This window comes from Bos indicus x Bos taurus, chromosome 2 (assembly GCF_003369695.1).
Source record: "Bos indicus x Bos taurus breed Angus x Brahman F1 hybrid chromosome 2, Bos_hybrid_MaternalHap_v2.0, whole genome shotgun sequence".
NCBI classification, from domain to species: Eukaryota; Metazoa; Chordata; class Mammalia; order Artiodactyla; family Bovidae; genus Bos; species Bos indicus x Bos taurus.
Genome location: NC_040077.1, coordinates 101,380,388 through 101,403,786, shown reverse-complemented (window position 1 = coordinate 101,403,786; position 23,399 = coordinate 101,380,388). Strand labels below are relative to the sequence as shown.

The following is a 23,399-nucleotide window of genomic DNA, read 5'->3' as shown; positions in this document are numbered from 1 at the left end:
CCGATGGACTGAGCAACATTAAAGACTTATAAAGTGCCAAACTTCTGCGTGTATATAAGGACTGAAGGGAGTGTGGTAACTGGTTTTAAAATTAAGAACAGAGAATATTAAATTATCTGAGCAACACTATAAATTTACAGTTGAGTTTTTTATTATGGCCGGTTAAGGACTGGTGGTATACAATAAGAATACAGAGAAAGCAGTAGAAGAAAACAAGGTAGGAGAGGGAAAAACAAACCTGGAACCCAAAAGAAATGGCTGTATCAGGAAGCAGAAAGTGAGACAAATTGAAAAGAAACAGTCAGAGAGAAAAAAAAAAAAGGGAGGGGGGTTCCCAGGGAAATGAGTTGTCCCAAAGTCACAGCTTAATTTTCCTTTGAGGTATGTTACTCTGGAAGATTAGTGATTATCATTTTCTACTCACAATTGATCTGTTTTTTCTTACTGTCTAACTCATAATGCTAGAATATTTTCTCCTAATGGGCTAACTAGTGAAGATTATGACAGAGAAATTGTTCCCTGGGTTGCAGTAGTAGTTATCAGGGCAGCTGTCTTTCCAAAGGCTGCAAATAAATTCAGCTGAAATCTAGATTTTGTCTTTGACTAAGAGTCAAATGTTTCCCATGTTTTCTTTTCCTTGTTTTCATTTAGCGAAAGCTTCTCTCTTAACCTTCACATAGTCATTGGTCACTGTAGGCTGCGCTTACAGTACCTAGACTGTTCAGAGATCCCAGATTGTGCACCAGCAGACTAGCACAGGCTGTTCCTACCAGCTGAGGTCCAGGATCACAAAGCATCAAAGGAGTTTGTTATTCGCCCTTCAAAAGCCTGTTGTGTTTGCTACTGTGAAATAATTAAAAATTAATCAAGGTGATGAAATATGAGTGTGATAAGCAGAACTGCTATCAATGAAAATTAAATAAATGCTGCAGAAAAGTGAGGAGATCATCTGAGTGTCTCAAGCTCTTGTTTTAGATTACAGAAATTACAAAATTGAACTTGTTGGTGATGCATTATTGGAAAGAAATATGATGTAGAATTCCAGTCAACAGTCACTTAATCAAATAAAAAGTCATGACCTTACATCAACAGACTGGGATGTGAGTGCAGATGAACTGTTTTAAGTTGAAATAGACTATTTAAGGAATGAATGTATCATTATTATAGTTCTTTTTACTAACAAACTTTTTCAATTCATTAACCTACAGGTTTTCATCATGGCAGAAAAGATCATATTTACTGTGCTCATAAGCAGGGTACCATAGACAGTATTCTTGGTACATGCAAATAATCAAACAAATGGGTCTTAGAAAGTAAATTCCACAGAAGTTCATTCAGAGCAAATGAAAATCTCATCACAGGTAAGTGTATGTTATTAGAGTTGGTTAACACTCTCTTCTGAGACATTCGTCCTCATTAAACATAACAGGGGCTTCCCTAGGGGCTCAATTGGTAGAGTCTGCCTGCAAAGTGGAGACCCAGGTTCCATCCCTGAGTGGGGGAGATTCCCTGGAGAAGAAAAGGCAACCCACGAGACTCTTCTTGCCCGGAGAATCCCATGGACAGAGGAGCCAGGCGGGCTACAGTCCATGGGGCCACAAAGAGTCGGACACAATTGAGTGACTAACACTTTCACTTTTCATTTTCTTTCAAATATAACAGGAGTTATTATGACAAACATGTATGTCAAGTATTTTTGTACAAATCCTAGAGTTCTTAAAGGTCAGTAATAAACTTGGGATTATATGAACAAATACAAGAAAACAATATTACTTACCTAAACTGTAATCAAAATGATATATCTATGATTATTTACAAAAGCTGACCACTTAGTAAGAAATTAATCTACCATAGAAATCTATGATAGGCTGTATATTTACTGATTCTTCACAGAAATATTTTTCTCAAACACTCTAAATAAGAGCAGTATAAATTTTACAAGATTTTAAACATTTGCTATAAATGTAAATATTCAGATTCATAAAATAGTACATTTTAATAAATACCAAATAATAGGCTTCACTTTCACACTGATATGATTATGGTTTGCAAAACTATGATCCTCAAAAGAAAACAAAACAATGTGTTAATGAGGAAAAAAAAGTACACTGGCAAAATTTTAGGTAAAATAATCAAATGAAATGCATAGTTGCTGAGATCCTATTTTTAAAAAAATCCTACAAACCTCTCTAAAAACAACGTGTGCTTCATTTTAACCAAGAACTGCAACCTCTACATTAAATATGCACAGTTGTGCACTTGGGCTGTACTGCCATCAAGTGCCTAAACCAATTAGTATTGAGGTTCTTGCAGCAGCTTTAAGCAGATTCTTTCAGTGTTACAAGTAGTAACTTCAGATACAGGCTAAGAGCAAACCACTTTGATCATAAACAGCTACAAGAGCATCAAAATTTAGACATGACAATAAAACCTCAAAAGTATTAATAAAACATCAAGAATCCTACCAGCTCACTGGAAGTTCGTGAAGTCTGAATATGTTATTCAGCTTGTAGTCAAATTTTGCTGGACAAAGATTCTCTTTGCCTAAATCCAGGTTTGGATTTGGTTGCATATGTGTAGGAAATTCTGAATCCTAGAGAAAAAATAAAGAACTCTGTGTAAAATAGAAACTCATTGTACACACTGATACAGTCTTATTTAATATTTTATTAAAAAACAAATGCTACTATTAAATCCATCATTCTTGATTTTAGTTTTGAGAAAATATGCAATAAATATAAATTTTTAAATAAGGAATATATCTAACTGCATAAATCTAAACTGCATGCTACATGGTAAAACTTACTTGCAAACATCCCTTTACTGAATTACAATGAAACATAATATAGCATTTCTTATATATTATTGGCCTATTGTCCTTTTTCAATAAGTTTCTATCCCCAACAGTATTATTTTTATATTCCTTTTGTTCTCTATAGATGGGGAACTGAACAAATTTTAACTGGATAACAAAATAACAATATTCACTAACAATTATGGTTTTCTTTACATCTGAGGACACTCAGATAATTTAAAGTTACTTACTAAAGATAACAGAGAAGGCAATGGCACCCCACTCCAGTACTTTTGTCTAGAAAATCCCATGGACAGAGGAGCCTGGTAGGCTGCAGTCCAAAAGATTTCTGTCATAAGCATTTTAAATTTCACATACATTAGAATCCACATCTGCCATGTATTGGTCATTTCCCTCCAAAATGATGAAAAAGATAATTTTCATCCCCTGAGAAAGCAGTCTCTCCTAAGTGGAAAGAAGACATCCTATGAATAGCACTTGAAAGTGAAGTGTTAATCATTCAGTCCTGTCCGACTCTTTGTGACTGCATGGACTATAGCCCACAGGCTCCTCTGTCCATGGAATTCTCCATGGAAGAATACTGAAGTGGGTTGCCATTTCTTTCTCCAAGGGATCTTTCCGACTCAGGTATTGAACCTGGGTCTCCGGCACTGCAGGCAGACTTTTTACAAACTGAGCCACCAGATGGATGGATCAATTGTTCAACTCAACAGAAAAAGGAACTGATCAGTCCTTAACACTTTGAAATTGCCTTCAAAAGAGGGAGACACATTAGTTGTTTGCACATGCATTCATTTGTTCAAAAGGTATTTTGGAGTACTACTTTATCCCAAACATTATTCTAGGTATGGGGAATCCACTAATGAACAAAGCAGATAAAAAGACTTGCCCTGTGAAGGTTACATTGTAACAGATTATTTAATATATCCTCAGAGTTTGGAGAATTACAAAGATAATTTTAATAAATGAAGTATCTTTCTGATCACAAAGCAATATATTAATACATTCTTTTAGAAATTTTATGCATTTTATACTACTACAAAAAAAAAATTAAACTTTTTTTACTACCAGATTAATTACTATTAGATTCCCTGGTAGCTCTGAGAATCTGAGTGATAATAATTAGTGTTATCACTTTGGTTTACAACTTGTTTATCTCTGTATCTCAATTTTTACAAAATTGGAACCATCCTCTATTATCCACCCTCCATCTTTCATTTAACATTACTGCATTTTCACAGTAGTCTATTTTGAAAGAATGCAAACACCACATTTTACTTAAAATAAGCTATATTTGTTTCCCATATGATTATCAATGCTATGAACATGGTTTTCTATCTATAAATCTCTACTTTACTGACTGCATCCTTAAAGCACAGTTTAGAAGTGTAAGTGAATAATCATCCAAAGAAAATATATTTTTTTTAAATCATGATACCCTTTCACAGATTTCTCTTTAGAATTATTACATGAATTCATACCCCTGCCAGTTTTATAATAATATATACAATGCACCACACATCTTTGTTATGGACCCACTCACACAAGTATTTATTTCTTTGGGAAATATTTATTATTGTCTATGTAAGGACAGGCATTGGCTTCAGATCTTACAATATATCACTGACCAAAACAGACAAAATTGCCTCCCTTGTGGAGACTGCATTCAATCATGATGACACCATGAACAATAAAATAATAAATATATAAATTATAAGGTAGAATATCTGAAAAAAATGTTGCTAATCCATATATAAAAATATTTCATTGGTGTTTCACTGATTAGATTGACTATTTTTATATTTCTTTTTGTACTTCATTTTTCCTCAAGTGTGTATATATGCCTTCTGCCCATTTCCCTATTGTTGTGATAGTACTTCATTTTAATAATATTGCCTGTGTTAGCAATGGAGGAAGGGTAAATTATTATGTTGGAAAATACAGAAAAGTGGTGGGAATCTGGTCTTAGTGTAATTTTTTGACTACATGGAAATATCTAGAACCAGAAACTTATTATTTACAGCAATTTGTATAAGCACTGTTAAATCAATCATTAGTAAAACTAATACAATGAGGCATTTAAGAAACCTAATCAACTGATTTTAATAAAACCTAATCAACTACAACCTGTTTGATAAAACTGAGAAGAATATAGGGAAAGATTTACAAGAGCAGTGAAGGCATGATAATAGCAATCCTATCTCAATATAGATATGGAGAATCCCATGGATGGAGGAGCCTGGTGGGCTGCCGTCTATGGGGTCACACAGAGTCAGACACGACTGAAGCGACTTAGTAGCAGCAGCAGCAGCAGCAGAGGCAAAACATAAGATACTTTATAACCCAGGCTGTATACTGAAACATTCCAGGAGACAATAGCAGGCAGGAAACAATCAATCAGCAGGCAGGATCAGAGAGGTAAACCCAGGATAAATAAATACGGACAATGCACAGAGGATAGAAGAATGAAAATAAATCTTAAAACTATTTGAAATTATATGACTATTGTCCTTCCTTTGTATTGACAAGGTACAACTGGAGGGCAAGGCTACACTGTCAGTAATGGGCCTTGGTAGGTCAATGGTTCTCAACTCAGTACATGTTGAAATCACCATGTAGCTTTTTAAAAAATACCAATATCACCAAACCCTACTCCAGATCAATTAAGTAATAATGCCTGAAAGTGAAGCTCTGACATTGGTATTTATGTTAAAGCTCTTCACGTGAAAAAAAGTAGTGATTGATAATTGTGACTTTTCCTCACAAATCAGTTTCACCACATACTAGTATGTGAATTTATTCAAGCTACTCACCAAGCTTTCTAAGCTGTATTTTCCCACATGTAAAATACAACCAAAATCACACTGAATTCATTGACTTGAGGATTAAGTGAGTTAATCTCTGTACAGCACCAATCACATGCTTGGCATCTAATAAATCCTTAATAAACATTAGCTAGTTCTGTGTTTATTTTTATTATTGCTGCAATTAGTGGCACATGTTAGTCTCAACTGGTGAGTAAATTCATTGAGTTATTTCATACTTTACTTATTTATTATAAAACACTTTCTCTTAATCAAATCAAAGGTTTAATTTCTTCTGGTATGCTGATTACAGAATAGTTTCCTATGATACAACCTGTCAGAGTTCAGTCCCATATCTGGTTAACTGCTGGCTGTCTCTCTTTGTCCCGGAATCAATAATAAATGGAGTTCTCTTGCTTCACTGACCAGCCAGTTGGGATTAACACAGCCTTGCTGCTTATATTCACAGGATGAAAGACCAGATGGGCAACTTTCTCTCCACTTCAGTGATGTATCAGTTAGGTATCCTCTGTATCTATCCTGATTGGGAAGTCAATTATCTATTTGGCCTCCTTCCACATGAGTCTCTTGGGTACCAAGGCTCTGTGTCTGTGCCATTTAACTTCTGTCTTCTTCTCTGTCTTGTTTAATGCTTTCCATTGATAACCCACAACAATCTTGAATCTGAAGCTCAAAATTATTCACTCAGGCATTCACTTAAAACATTTGAGTGTTTACTTCATGTCAGGCATTAGTTTAATTTTACCAGACCACAAATATAAGGAGAATACACTCCTTCCCTTACAAGGACTCAGTCTCAAGAAGGAATAGTATAAATGAAAAGGACAGCTAGAGTAGAAATATGTAGACAATATTAAGGTGAAGAAATATGCAATAAAACTCTAGGAATGAAGTAGATAAAGTTATCATATTGCATATATTGTGATTTACATTGATAGACATTAGAGATAGATCAGTAATATGTATAAAGCTAAATGGGAAAAGGGAATTATAAAGAGATCATATAACTATAAATGTACTACAGTTATAAAGTAGTAATGTTCATATATGCAATTAATGAACAGAAGATATAAAAGAAAAACATTTCATTAAATCTAGCAACAATAAAACACACTTACCTTGTAGAACGCTAATACAAAACTCAGTAAATCTCAAGAAAAACATACTTTATTCAGAGATATAAAACAGGGATTGATTTAATATAGATATCCCACGGACTCAGGAAGTCTATTAACAAAGTTCTTGAGAAGTTTGATTTAAATATTTAATATATTTCAAATAAAAACTTTACTGCGAATTTTGAGGAGCCTTAGAAAATCATTCTAAAATTAATCTGGAAGAACAAACCAGACAATATTGTTTTGACATTTATAATATCTCCATTTTACACTTGAGAAGACAAACTCATAGTAATTAATCCAAATACAAGCAACCAGTCTAACTCAGTTCAGTTCAGTCACTCAGTTGTGTCTGTCTCTTGGCAACCCCATGGACTGCAGCACTCCAGGCTTTTCTGACCAACTCCCGGAGCTTGATCAAACTCACATCCATCGAGTCAGTAATGCCATACAACCATCTCATCCTCTGTTGTCCCCTTTCCTCCTGTCTTCAATCTTTCCCAGCATCAGTGTCTTTTCAAATGTGTCAGCTCAGCTTCAGCATCAGTGCTTCCAATGAATATTCAGGACTGATTTGCTTTAGGATGGACTGGTTGGATCTCCTTGCTGTCCAAGGTACTCTCAAGAGTCTTCTCCAACACCACAGTTCAAAAGCATCAATTCTTCGGTGCTCAGCTTTCTTTATAGTCCAACCCTCATATCCATACAGGACAACTGGAAAAATAATAGCCTTGACTAGATGGACCTTTGTTGGCAAAGAAATGTCTCTGCTTTTTAATATGCTGTCTAGGTTGGTATAACTTTTCTTTCAAGCAGCAAGCGTCTTTTAATTTCATGGCTGCAGTCACCATCTGCAGTGATTCTGGAGCCCCCCAAAATAAAGACTGTCAAGATGCCATGATCTTAGTTTTCTGAATGTTGAGCTTTAAGACAGATTTTTCACTCTTCTCTTTCACTTTCATCAAGAGGCTCTTTAGTTGTTCTTCACGTTCTACCATAAGGGTAGTGTCAACTGCATATCTGAGGTTATTGATGCTTCTACTGACAATCTTAATTCAAGTTTGTGCTTCATCCAGCCAAGCATTTTTTATGATGTACTCTGCATATGTTAAATAAGCAGTGTGACAATATACAGCCTTGATGTACTCCTTTCCCGATTTGGAACCAGTCTGTTTTTCCATGTCCAGTTCTAATTGTTGCTTCTTGACCTACATGCAGATTTCTCAGGAGGCATGTCAGGTGGTCTGGTATTCCTATATCTTGAAAATTTTTCCACACTTTTCTTGTGATCCATACGGTCAAAGGCTTTGGCATAGTCAATAAAGCAGAAGTAGACAATTTTATGGATCTCTCTTGCTTTTTTGATGATCCAACGGACGTTGGCAATTTGATATCTGGTTCCGCTGCCTTTTCTAAATCCAGCTTGAACATCTGGAAGTTCACGATTCACGTACCATTGAAGCCTGGCTTGGAGAATTTTGAGCATTACTTTGTGAGCCTGTGAGATGAGTGTAATTATGTGGTAGTTTGAGCATTCTTTGGCATCTGAACTTTTTCAGTCCTGTGGCTACTGCTGAGTTTTTCAAATTTGCTGGCATATTGACTGCAGCACTTTCACAGCATCATGTTTTAGGATCTGAAATAACTCAACTGGAATTCCATCACCTCCACTAGCTTTGTTCGTTGTGATGCTTCCTAAGGCCCACTTGACTTTACATTCCAGGATGTCTGGCTCTACATGAGTGATCACACCATCGTGATTACCTGGGTTATGAAGAACTTTTTTGTACAGTTCTTCTGTGTATTCTTGCCATGTCTTCTTAATATCTTCTGCTTCTGTTACAGCCATACCATTCTGTCCTTTATTGTGCCCATCTTTGCATGAAAATATCTCTTGGTATCTCAAATTTTCTTGAAGAGGTCTCTAGTCTTTCCCATTCTGTTGTTTTCCTCTATTTCTTTGCACTGATCACTGAGGAAGGCTTTCTTATCTCTCCTTGCTATTCTTTGGAACTCTGCATTCTAATGGGTATATCTTTCCTTTTCTCCTTTGCCTTTAGCTTCTCTTCTTTTCATAGCTATTTGTAAGGCCTCCTCAGACAACCATTTTGCCTCTTTGCATTTCTTTTTCGTGGGGATGGTCTTGATCACTGCCTCCTGTACGAGGCCACAAACCTCCATCCATAGTTCATCAGGCACTCTATCAGATCTAATCCCTTGAATCTATTTCTCACTTCCATTGTATAATCATAAGGAATTTGATTTAGGTCATACCTGAATGGTTAGTGGTTTTCCCTACTTTCTTCAATTTAAAAGTCTTAATTTTGCCATAAGGAGTTCATGATCTGAGCCACAGTCAGCTTCCAGTCTTGTCTTTGCTGACTATATAGAGCTTCTCCATCTTTGGCTACAAAGAATATAATCAATCTGATTTCAGTATTGACCATCCTGTGATGTCCATGTGTGGAGTTTTCTGTTGTGTTGTTGGAAGAGGGTGTTTGCTATGACCAGTGTATTCTCTTGGCATAACTCTATTAGTTAGCCTTTGCCCTGCTTCATTCTGCACTCCAAGACCAAATTTGCCCCTTACTCCAACTATTTATTGACTCCCTACTTTTGCATTCCAGCCCCCTATAATGAAAAGGATATCTTTTTTGGGTGTTAGTTCTAGAAGGTCTTGTAAGTCTTCAGAGAACTGTTCAACTGCAGCTTCTTCAGCATTACTGGTCAGGACATAGACTTGGATTACCGTGATATTGAATGGTTAGCCTTGGACACGAACAGAGATCATTCTGCCGTTTTGGGGACTGCATCCAAGTACTGCATTTTGGAGTCTTTTGTTGACTATGATGGCTACTCCATTTCATTCTTGCCCACAGTAGTAGATATAATGTTCTATATCTAAATGTCTCCAAATCTAACAAGTTTTCAACTATTACAAAATGATGACTAAGCAAGAATGGATATTTCCTTAATCTTTCAATTATCAAATTGAGTAAAGTTATGTTTTTTAATGTAATAATGCAAACTGTTGGATAAGATATGGAAAATATTTCTTCACTTTGGATGACTATAAACTGACTTGACATTTTCAAACAAATATCAATCAAAATAAAAACTGACTTGGCAATTCCACAGCTAGGAATTTGTCTTATGGATAATCTCTCAATGTTTCACCAAATTATATACACAAGCTTTCTTTTTCATTTGTGTTTTTTGTTTTTGTGGTTTGCTTTTATTTTCTAATATGCTGCATTTCCTACAATTTTAGATATAAAGGACAACTTAATTATGTATCAATACCTTTATTTATTGTAAAATTATGGTACTATTCTGCTATACCATCTTTAAATAGACTGAAGTACATCCAGTACTGTTATAACCCTATGGCCCAGTTGTTAAAATACTGAAAAACATTTGTATTACTTGGAAAATAGCCGCTATCCAAAGCATATACTCTATATTCCTCTTACAGCCACACTTTATCTACTTCTTTGGGTACATGCCCTGACCCAATTTATTTATAATATTGCCCTAATTACGGTGATTTTTGCCACACCTGGGGCTCCCGGACCATTCTCCCATCCTACATCCAGCATCTATTCTGATTGGTCAGTTCTCATGCTCTAATGTTAACTTGTCAAACACTGTGAATATCACTCTAAATTTATATGTATTTATGCAAAATTAACTCTATATTACTCACTTAAAAATGTATAGAATGGCATATTAAAATCATTCCATTTTTATAAAATAAACAAAGGATCTACAGGTAAGGGTTAATGGATTGTGATACATTTTTTAGAGAGAGAAAACAAGAATCTTAACAGTGGTCGTGAGGAGGAGATCAAGAAGAAAGAGCAGGAAAATGTGGAGCTCACCAACCCCCATGCATGCATGCATGCTAAGTCGCTTCAGTCATGTCCAACTCTGTGCGACCCTATGGACGGCAACCCACCAGGCTCCTCTGTGCACAGGATTCTCTAGGCAAGAATATTGGAGTGGGTTGCCAATTCCTTCTCCAATGCATGAAAGTGAAAAGTAAAAGTGAAGTCGCTTCAGTCATGTCCGACTCTTAGCAACCCCATGGACTGCAGCCTACCAGTGGGTTGCCATTGCCTTCTCCAACCCACATAAACACATCCAAAATTCAACAACATGGAACAATTCTCACTGAAAACAGAGACTGGAAGAAGACCCACAAGTAGGCAGGCAGAAAGGGAACAGAAGCAGTTAGACTGGCACTGAGCCCCTAGGAGGGGACACAGAAGAGGAGTGGGACTACACAGGCTGGACAACCCTTCCCAGGGGGTGGGCAGTTGAATCCCCATCTAGGGTGTATGACACCAAGATACACTTAGCTGGTTTGAAAACCAGTGGGACTGACAATGGAGCTGTAAGAAAGTTAGACTCTGCTTGTGAAGAGTGCACACATGCTTGTTCAGTCCCAAAACAAGGCAAAGGAAGCAGACTGAAACTGCCCAGTGGTCAGTTTCCCCACAACTGTCCCAGCATACTTGGTGGGAATCTAAATTTCCATAGTCACTATGGAAAACATTTTGGGGAGGTTCCTTGAAAAATTGAAAATAGAACAACCATATGAGCTAGAATTTCTACTATGGGGTATATATTTGATGAAAACAAAAATATTTTAAAAAGATACCTGCACTCCCATGTTTATAATAGCATTATTTGCAGTAGTCAAGATATGAAAACAACTTAATTGTCCAGCAACAGATGAATGAATAAAAAATATGTGGTAGGCTTCCCTGGTGGCTCAGATGGTAAAGAATCTATCTGCAATGCAAAAGGACCTGGGTTCAATCCCTGGTTTGGGAAGATCCCCTGGAGAATTGAATGCAATCCTACTGCTAATATTCTTACCTGGAGAGTTCCATGGACTGATGAACCTGGCAGGCAACAGTCCATGGGATCACAAAAAGTCAATCATATACAACTGAGTGATTAACAATGAAATATTGCTTGGTCATAAAGAAGAATGAACTATTTCCATAAAAATGAATGACATATTTGAAACAACATAGATGGACCCAGATGTTGTTATGCTTAGTGAAATAATTGAGATAGGTAAAGAAATATACTGTATTATCATTTATATGTGGAATCTAAAAAATGAAACAGATGAATAAGGTAAAACAGAAACAGATGCACATATACAGAACAAACTAGTGGTTACCAGTGGGGAGAGGAAAAGGTAGAAGGGAAAGACAGGGTTGAAAAAAAAAAAAAAAGAAAGATAGGGTTGAAGATTAAGAGACATAAACAACAGTATAAAATAAATAAGCTATAAAGATGTATTATACAGTATAGGGAATATAGCCAATATTTTATAATAACTTTAAATGGAGTATAATATATAAAAATATTTAATCACTGCTATGTACCTGAAACCAATATAATATTATAAATGAACTAGATTTCAATAAAAATATAAAAAATTTTAAAAAGGGGAAGTAGCTGTGAATGTTCACTGCAGCGCTATTTATAAGATGTGGAAGCTAAGATGTTGTTGTTGTTGTTGTTGTTGCTGCTGTGGTTCAGTCACTAAATTGTTTGTCTCTTTGAGACACTGTGAACTGTAGCCCACCAGGCTCCTCTGTCTGTGGGATTTCCCAGGCAAGAATGCTGGAGTGAGTTGACATTTCCTTGCTAAGACACGGAAGCAACCTAAATGTCCATCAACGGGCAAATGTATAAAGGAAATATGTATATACATACATGTAATGGAATATTAATCAACCATAAAAAAGAATGAAATAATGCCATTTGTAGCAATAAGAATACATCTAGAGATCATCATATTAAGTGACCTAAGTCAGAAGTAAGTGAGACAAATATCATATGATAACACTTATACATGGAATCTTAAAAAAATAATACAAATGAACTTATTTACAAAACAGAAATAAACTCACAGACACAGAAAAGAAACTTAAAATTACCAAAGGGTAAAGCAGAGAGAGAAATAAATTGGGAATTTGGGATTAACAGATTTATACTTCTATGTATAAAATAAATAAGCAACAGAGACCTACTGTATAGTACAGGGAACTATATTCAGTATCTTGTAATAACCTATAATGGAAAAAAGGCTGAAAAAGAACATATCTAAATCAGTTTGCTGTATACCTGAAACACTTGTATATACTATACTTCAATTTAGAAAATGAAAAAATTATATTAAAAAACAATAAAACATTGAAAAAAAATTAAAAATAAAATAAGAAGAAGCAGGCAGGAGGCTCAGGATCAGCAAATAGGATGGGATGATGGAAACAGAGTCTACAGTGATGTCCTTTGAAGTTGAAGGAAAGGACCATTTTCCAGGCAATCTAAGTAGCCTCTGTTTGCAGCTAGAGAGGTCTAGGAAAGGATTCTCCCCTAAGGCCTCCAGAAGAAAGCCAGACCTGACATCTTGATTTCAGACTTCTGCCTTCCAGAACTGACTTAATAAATAAGTGTTGTTTTAGCCGAAAAAAAAAAAAAAATAGTTGTCATCAATGGATGTAGTAAATTAGAAAAGACCCTGAATGCTGGGAAAGATTGAGGGCAGGAGGAGAAGGGGACGACAGAGGATGCAATGGCTGGTTGGCATCACCAACTCAATGGACATGAGTTTGAGCAAACTCCAGAGACGGTAAAGGACAGGGAAGCCTGGCATGCTACAGTCCACATGGTGGCAAAGAACAGAACAACAACAGAGATCAGAGCAAAGGGAAAAGAACTAATTACTTTTAATATTATACCTTTCTTTACTGTTTGAATATTTTATCACATGAATAGCATTTTCTTAATTTTTCAAATAAAGTAATATATATAAAGAATCTATCTAGCCTACACATATTAAATGCCCTCAAACTTGTGACTAGTATTTTCAAACCATGGCTCAACTTGATATGATATAGTTAAAACCTTAGATTTTAAAAGACTGTTCAAATAAAACAAGTCTGGTTAATATAGCAGAGACTATTAAGAGTTCTTTTACATTTCCCTACCTCCCTTACAGTTAAACTGAGTTAAAGTTACAGGGTTCTGAAAAACAGGATGTAAGTAGAAATAATGTAAGTTGTTTCTAGTCCTAGCTTTTAAACATCCCAACATAGTTCCAGATTTTGTTGTCACCAGATGGATGCCAATATACACGAGTCACTGAATGGAAGACAGCTATGCAGAGGCGTGACACTACCCACAGTTAGTATGAGCCTTAGTTGTAAAAAGCACGTTGCGTTTGGGGTCTTACCTCTTGTAGTAGCTAATGTTGCTTACACTGACTAGTACAGATGAAAATTATGATGCTTAATTATGTGCCTACAACTGCAGGCAAATAATTAAGGTGGTAAAGCATCACCTGCAATGCAGGAGACGGGCTAGGTTCAATCCCTGGATAGGGAAGATCCTTTGGAGAAGGAAATGGCAACCCACCCCAATACTCTTGCCTGGAGAATTCCATGAACAGAGGAGCCTGGTAGGCTATATATAGTCCATGGGGTCGCAAAGAGTCAGACACGACTGAGCAACTAACACACACAATTATTTGCCATTTGTATTAATTTTAAAAACTACAAGGTTAAAGGATGAATGTTTTCAAGTAGACATGGCATTAAATGAACACTGCTGTAAAACAAATTTTAATGTGATATTTTTCTCTCCCTCTCCTAAACTCCTATGTTGAGAGGAATTTACCAGAAAAAGGGAAATTTTGTTCAGGCTCCTGTGTCCTCATTATTTCATTCATCACTGAAGTAGTCCATTGCCTGCTGACAAACTTCACACATCACTACCTAGGAATGATTGACAGCTGACATTATCTGCAAGACTTGATTGAGCTAATTGACATTCACAGTCTGAGCATAAAAATGAGAGTGAGGGAAAGTCTTCCTCTTTACTTATGTGTTCTTGCTTGACCTTCATCTGTGTTTGCATTGTGTGGCTTTAGATTGTAGAGATTATACTTGCAAAATGTTTTCACAAGTATTTAGGCATTTTTAGGAATACTCCTAAAACGAATAATTCTTTAAAGTTTATTCTGTATATGACTATATCAAGCAAATAATTCTTCTGTATTTAAAAGCTATGCCTGAGTCATTCTTTACTTTGACCCACATCAAATTAGGCTAAAGTAAAAAGACTAACAAAAATAAAACATACAACCACTAAATTATCACTTGAGAACCCCTCTAGGTTGCCACATTCTTCAAGTATATTTCTAGATTAACCTACTTATTTGTGCCAAATCCTCACAATAGCTCTGCATGTTGGGTATCGTCTCTCTTTGACAGATGGACAAAAATAGAGCTCAAGTAGGAGCTGGTCAGTGGAGTATTCAGCTAATTGCTCAGTGATAGGACCAAGAATCAGATTCTATCTTTCTGGCCCTAGGGTCTTAGTTATTTCTTCTTTGCCCTATAGCTCCAGGATCTATGCCAGTATTCTTGTGTCTCCAACTGGACTCTGTTAACTAAGATCTATTGATGAAATAAGACTTAACTTTTCTTCTAGTTTAAGAACCATTTGGCTTAATTATAAACCACAAACAAACAGCTCCTGAAATTGCTGAGGAGAATGCCATATCTATGTGGAATTTTCAAGAAATCATCTTCAGACAGGCTTGGAGGTTAGGAGGAGGTGGATAAAGATGAACCTGATGAGACTGTATATCACTTTGATTACAACAAGGACGTACAAAGATTGTTTATCATCCTCATTTTATGATGAGTAAAATCAGTCTAAAATAACCTAACCCTGTCCCCAACGTCATGGATTCTTTAGGTTAAGAACCTCAAATTGAAATCCAAGTTGGTTTGACTCCAAAATCCTTTTCATTTTACCATATTTTTTCAGTTCTTTCATCAAAGCCTGTTGATTTAAACCTTTTTATTTTTTTTAATTTTATTTTATTTTTAAACTTTACATAATTGTATTAGTTTTGCCAAATACCAAAATGAATGAGCTTCCTAAACAAAAAAGAGTAAAGATAATGAAACTTTTTTTTTCCTCCCTCAGGGGCTTGGTAAAAATTATGAATACTACAGTCGAATAGTACAACTTTGTCCACTCTTCAGTTTTTCAGTCTCCTTCTACTTATAATAATTACAGCACTTTCTGCTCTTTATTCAGCCCCTCTTTGTGCAGTTTCTAATCTGCTATAAGCCACAAAATACCTCGACCAAATCACTTAAGAATATTTTCTTAGCTATGCCATTAAAGTTCTGTATGAATAACTTCTACAAAGTAGCACAATAATTTTTAATGTAGATCTCTGGTGGGATCTCTCTGACGGTTTTGTTGAGGGATACATCTACATTTTTGATGATTTAGACTCCAGAAGATTCAATATAGATTAATGAATAAACTTGTGAAAACTAGTTTAACTATTTGGGAACATAAGGCAGAAAATTGTATCTTATCCTGCTCCCAAATTAATTTCAAATGGATTAAAGATCAATGTTAAAATAAAAAGAAATCATGAAAGAACCAGAAATAACATGTAAGTAAATATATTATTTTGGAGTACAGAAGCTCTATCCAAGCATAATATTGAGGAAGAAATTGTGAAGTAAAAACAGTTTTAATGATTACACAATTTTTAAAATGTCTAATATTAAAAAAAAAGTCAAAGGAAAGACTGTAAGGAAAATGTTGGTATTTAAAAGTAATACTATAAAGTACAGAAGGATATTTTAAAATTAATCATAAAAACTAAACTCTTGGGGAAAAAAAAGAAAAAGTCTATAGATACACAAATCACCCATAAAGTAGTCAGTAAACATGTAGAAATGGTCACTCTCACTAATTATTTAATAGACACATAACAACAAATGAGGTGTTATTCATTTGCAAACTGGTAAACTGTACTTTATATGTATGGATATGAGAGTTGGACTGTGAAGAAAGCTAAGCACCAAAGAATTTATGCTTTTGAACTGTGGTGTTGGAGAAGACTCTTGAGAGTCCCTTGGACTGCAAGGAGACCCAATCAGTCCATTCTGAAGGAGATCAGCCCTGGGATTTCTTTGGAAGGAATGATGCTAAAGCTGAAACTCCAGTACTTTGGCCACCTCATGCGAAGAGTTGACTCATTGGAAAAGACTCTGATGCTGGGAGGGATTGGGGGCAGGAGGAGAAAGGGACGACAGAGGACAAGATGGCTGGATGGGATCACTGACTCGATGGACGTGAGTTTGAGTGAACTCCGGGAGCTGGTGATGGACAGGGAGGCCTGGCGTGCTGTGATTCATGGGGTCACAAAGAGTTGGACACGACTGAGCGACTGAATTGAACTGAACTGAACTGAACTAAAATTATACTTTAAATGAGAAATTGGTGAGATACTCTCACACAAAGCAAATAGAAATATAAATTTATATAATTTTTAGCAGGAAATTTGATGATATGTATCAAATTTATTAAGAAATGATCAAATAACTTTTATCAATAAGCCTATTTCTAAAAATGTACTCTAAGAAAATATTCACATCAACATGCTAAGATGTATATATAAAAATGTCCATGGATTATTATTATAGTGAAATACTAAAAACACCTAAATTTTTAAAAAAGGGATTAGTTAATTGAACAATACTGTGCATCTAGGTAATGGGACAATATTTAGCTGTTCAGTTCAGTTCAGTCACTCAGTCATGTCGGACTCTTTGCGATCCCATGAATTGCAGCACGCCAGACCTCTCTGTCCATCGCCAACTCCCAGAGTTTACTCAAACTCATGTTCATCGAGTCAGTGATGCTATCCAGCCATCTCATCCTCCGTCATCCCCTTCTCCTCCTGCCCCCAATCCCTCCCAGCATCAGAGTCTTTTCCAATGAGTCAACTCTTCACATGAGGTGGCCAAAGTACTGCAGTTTCAGCTTTAGCATCAGTCCTTCCAGTGAACACCCAGGACTGATCTTCTTTAGAATGGACTGGTTGAATCTCCTTGCAGTCCAAGGTACTCTCAAGAGTCTTCTCCAACACCACAGTTCAAAAGCATCAACTCTTTGGCGCTCAGCTTTCTTCACAGTCCAACTCTCACATCCATACATCACCACTGGAAAAACAATAGCCTTGACTAAATGGATGTTTGTTGGTAAAGTTATGTCTCTGCTTTTTAATATGCCATCTAGGTTGGTCATAACTTTCCTTCCAAGGAGTAAGCGACTTTTAATTTCATGGCTGCAGTCACCATCTGCAGTGATTTTGGAGCCCCCCAAAATAAAGTCTGACACAGTTTCCACTGTTTCCCCATCTATTTTCCAGGAAGTGATGGAACCATGTGCCATGACCTTAGTTTTCTGAATGTTGACCTTTAAGCCAACTTTTTCACTCTCCTCTTTCACTTTCATCAAGAGACTTTTTAGTTCCTCTTCACTTTCTGCCATAAGGGTGGTGTCATCTGCATATCTGAGGTTACTTAATTTCTCCCAGCAATCTTGATTCCAGCTTGTGCTTCCCCCAGCCCAGCGTTTCTCATGATGTACTCTGCATATAAGTTAAATAAGCAGGGTGACAATATACAGCCTTGACGTACTCCTTTTCCTATTTGGAACCAGTCTGTTGTTCCATGTCCAGTTCCAACTATTGCTTCCTGACCTGCATACAGGTTTCTCAAGAGGCAGGTCAGGTGGTCTGGTATTCCCATCTCTTTCAGAATTTCCCACAGTTTATTGTGATCCACACAGTCAAAGGCTTTGGCATAGTCAATAAAGAAGAAATAGATGTTTTTCTGGAACTCTCTTGCTTTTTCCATGATCCAGCGGATGTTGGCAATTCAATCTCTGGTTCCTCTGCCTTTTCTAAAACCAGCTTGAGCATCTGGAAGTTCATGTAAATAATTATATTCACAAAGAATATTTATGGAATACAAAGTATCCACATAATATGGAGGACAAATGTATGATATACCTACAAATGCATATGTGTGAGAAAATAAAAGAAAATGTGTCAAAATATTAATGGTAACTAACTCTGTGTGCTGCCTATTTTGTCTTCATTTCACATTTTCAAATTTTCTAGAAGGAACTGAGGTTACTTTTAACAGCTGGAAAAGCACTATATTAAATACATGTATGATATACAAATGATACAGGATAGGATGACACATCTCTGCCCTTTGAACTTGGGTGCGCCATGTGATTTACCTAACCAATGAAATGTGAGCAAAAGCCGCATGTGGTACTTCTGGGTACCAGCTTGAAATGCCAGCATAAGATCTGCTACTCCTTTGGTCCCTTTCCCTGAAAAATGAAAGTGATAAGAGCTTCTTCACTGGCCCATATTCCTAAGTGATGATAATTAGTGGAGCCTCTTTGCTGAAGCACAATAGTCATGTTTTTATGTGAGATAACTTGTTTTTGTGCTTTAAGCCACTGATATTTGAGTTGGGGTGTGTGTGTGCATGTGTGTGTGCATGCGTGTGTGTGTGCATGCACAAAGACAAACAAATTTCAAACTGGTAGACATGACCACACACACTGAGAGGTTTGGAATGTCTCATTGTTTCTACCCATTACCAAGTCAACCTATCACTGTTTTAATCTGCAACTAAAGTAACCATTTCAGTAATACTCTTCATGTACAAAAAACTACACTTGACAGCCTTCCTAAACTTATGCTTTTAAAAGCAAAGAATGAAGTCTACATGCCTTTCTTGGGCAGACCATTTCTGAGAAATGGGAATAATGATCCTATTCATATGTGTTCTCTTAGCAAAAATTTCCCTTCTAGGAAAGTCATAAATAACTTTCTGTTTACCATGCACATTTCTGGAGGGCAGCCAGTGGGCACAGGTCCTCTTACTGGCACAAAGAGCACACAGCTGGGTTGCTTATGCCCCTGTCTCATTGGAAGGCATTCTAGTGGCTCCCATAGTTCCCAGGAGCCTAAACAGATACTAAACAAAATACAAATAGGATTTACAGGTGTCAAAGGGTCACTCACACAGTATCTAGCTTTATTTATGCATGTCTATTTAAACAGAGATGTTTATTTTCTCAATAGTTTTAAATCAGATCAGCTCACTGTTGTAAGAAAATGGTTATAATTTCCTTTAAAATCCTATCTGACACAAAATATAAGCAATGAAATGAAAGATGACAAAAATCAAAGAGTTGGACATTTTCCAATAAAGGACATAATCTATTTAGGTTTGTACAATAAGGCAATTCTCCACTAGCAGTTTTATTTGAAAATGAATGAAGACTTTCTAAGCTTTTATTAATTCCTCTCACTTAGCTGCATGTAAACGGATAGACCTGGACATTTGAATGACTTTTGGATTTTATTCCTCTCATAATTTTCAGTTAAAAATAAGCAATTATATAATCCCTATGAAACAGAGATCAAGAATAAGTCATAAAAAGGTTAAATCTGCCCAAAGATATATTTAACCAGCTAGAAATCACTGAATTGGATGACTTGTCTAGTTGCATTCAGAGCGTAATATATTCTCTAGTTGGTGGGCTTCCAAAAATGAAGAATAATCATGCATTTTTGTCATTGAAATTGCAACATTTACCTCAGTTCTCTAACACTGACTTTAATGACTTTAAATTAAGGATTGTAATTTAATAAAAATATTAACTCATTCAATTTTTAATTTTGAGAAAACATTATAGAATTATTCAGTTTTTGCACTATGGAATGATAATGAGTACTAAATATTTAGTGACTCTAAAAATGCACCTACTGATTTACAACGACCAGCAGTAGCACTCTGTATATATGATTTTTAAAGCCATTATGCACTGATATTTTAATAATACCTTTCAGAGGTATTCTGACTCAACTTCTACCTTTTAACTTCTAGTCTTGCCTATATAGGTTAAATTTACTACATATTCCTATTTGATTTCTTTCACCAGTGTTTTATAGTTTTCTATATATAGGTCTTTAGTTTCTTTAGGTAGATATATTCCTAAGTATTTTATTCCTTCCATTGCAATGGTGAATGGAATTGTTTCCTTAATTTCTCTTTCTGAAAAAAAAGTCAAAGAGTAGCTAGCAATAATTCAAGATAACCTATGTTTCAAAGATTTCAAACATTTGTCCTCTGGTCAAAATTAGTTTAATCACTTTCCCAAAAGGTTGCCTCATTCCTGTTTGTGTGTTCCTACAACATTAACAAACACATACAATGGATTGCAACACATTAATCTACAGCCAGGTAATTTTCAGCACAGTGAGACAACCAGAAAGGAGCAAATTCTCTGATAGGGATCTATTCTGATACAATAATTAAGACTTGTTCTTGCACTACAGACCAATTAATTCCAAACTCAAAGGAATCACAGTCTTTTAGACAGAAAATGGCACTTGAATAAGATGGTGGTGAACAATATGCATTAATATAAAAAGTATTTGACTTTGGGAAAATCAACTAGTACTTCAGATATTTTTGGACACAAAGAGAGTTTAAAAATAAGAAACCCAAATGTATGTGAAAACACATAAGCAGAGGGTATAAAGTAAATAAAGAAGGAAAGATGGGAAAAAGTGAATGGTAGAAAACCACGAAGGAGTAGGAAGACCAGAAAAAACACTGGACTTTTGCAGACACTGAAGGAATTCAAGTTTCTAGGCAAAAAATGCAATTCAAAAAAATACATCAGAGTTTTCAACAAAAATACACTGTTTTAAATTATTCAATAGGTGTTACACCCTACATATAAAAATAAAAATCTAAGTTTTATGTACTTCTTCTCAGAGCAGACAGCTGTCTGCTGTCACCCTGTTTTTTTTTTTAACTTACACATGGAGCACCTCATGAGAAATGCCAGGATGGATGAGTTACAAGCTGGAATCAATAACAGGTGGGAGAAATATCAACAACCAATGATACCCCTCTAATGGCAGAAAGAGAAAAGGAACTAAAGAACCTCTTGATGAGGGTGAAGGAGGAGAGTAAAAGAGCCTTAAGACTAAATACTAAAAAACTAAGATCACGGCATCCGGCCCCATTACTGCATGGCAAATAGAAGGGGAAAGGGTGGAAGTAGTGACACATTTCCTCTTCTTGGGCTTCAAAATCACCCTGGATGGTGACTGCAGCCATGAAATCAGAAGATAATTGCTTCTTGGCAGGAAAGCAATGACAAACCTAGACAGTGTGCTGAAAAGCAGAGACATTAGCCTGTCGACAAAGTCCATATAGACAAGGCTATGACGTTCCCAGTGGTCACTACAGTTGTAAGAGCTGGACTGTAAAGAAGGCAGAATGCCAAAGAATCAATGCCTTCAAAATGTGGCTGAGAAAGACTCATGAAAGACAGCAAGGAGATCGAACCAGTCAATCTTAAGGGAGATAAACCCTGAACATTCACTGGAAGGACTGATGCTGAAGCTGAAACTCCAGTATTTTGGTCATCTAATGTGAACAGCTGACTCATTAGAAAAAATCCCTGATGCTGGAAAAGATTGAGGGCAGAAGGAGAAGAGGGCATCAGAGGATGAGATGGCTGGACAGATTACTGATGCAATGAACATGAACTTGGGCAAATTCTGGGAAATGGTGAGGGACAGGGAAGCCTGGATGCTGCAGTCTATGGCATTGCAAAGAGCTGGATACAACTGGGTGACTGAACAACAACAACCTCACAGCAGATGAGTTTCAGTAATGATGAATGATATGCGGAACAATCTTCCAGCTGGGGGAAGAAAAACACTAGAAAATACGATAAAATATTTTTTAGGTGTCTTTGAAATCATCTATGTTTAAAAATATAGTGAAGAATAATGGAATCAAGATTCAAGATAAGAAAGATACATGGAGAAGAGCCTAGCATTTGGAGTTCATTTTCTCCTGAAACTCTAGCTGTCAGACAATTTTAAAAGAAGAGGCTAAGAAACTAAGACAAAAAGAACTAAAACTGAAGCCAAGAATCCGGCCAAAGAACAGGTTCTGTAAACACACCAGGATTTTCATTGCGAATCTGAGTAATGAGAGTGAACTAGAAATAGACTTGACCTTCCAAAGACCAAAGATAAACTCTGAATCATCTTAATCATAATTGGAATAAGGTGATATGCCACTGACAGTGCTTGCAAGATGTCAGCATGGATTCTCTTTGGGAAAAGATAATATCACTCTTGAGATTCATATCAGACTTGTATTTTTTAAAGAAACTTTTATTTTTTAAAGGTGTCTGATACTCAAAAATCAAAACAAACAGAAATGGGCAAATGAAACTATGACAATATGACCCAAACTCAACAGAAATGATGGACATTAAAAACTTACCTACCAGAAATGCATATGATGAAGAAATCAGTCACAGACACAGCAATAATTTCTGAACTAGAAGACATTCAAAGGAAAGAACCTGGATGACAATGGACGAGCTTAAATATATGGAAAATAGCATAAGATACACAGAAAATAAAAGGGAAAAATTATAAAATGTAAATTGCCATACCATTAAGGAATAGAGAGAAAATGGTGAAGAAGCAATAATTGAAGAGATAAAGGTTGAGAAGTTTCCACATCAATAAACATCAAACCACAAATTCAAAAAGCATTGCAACCCACATGCAGTATAAATAATAGGAAAGCCACACACATGTATATCATAAAGTAACTGCAGAAAATCAAAGATGAAGAGAAAATCATTAAAGAAGTCAGAGGGAAT

General features: G+C 36.0%; 1 protein-coding gene across 1 annotated transcript in view; it reads right to left on the bottom strand.

The window, feature by feature from the left end:
* Positions 1-23,399, bottom strand: part of SPAG16 (sperm associated antigen 16) — a 1,067,206-nt gene that overhangs the window by 911,951 nt on the left and 131,856 nt on the right. The window contains exon 10 of the mRNA XM_027566726.1: positions 2,466-2,593. Within this exon, the coding sequence (XP_027422527.1) occupies positions 2,466-2,593 (128 nt within the window). The remainder of the gene's footprint in view (positions 1-2,465; positions 2,594-23,399) is intronic.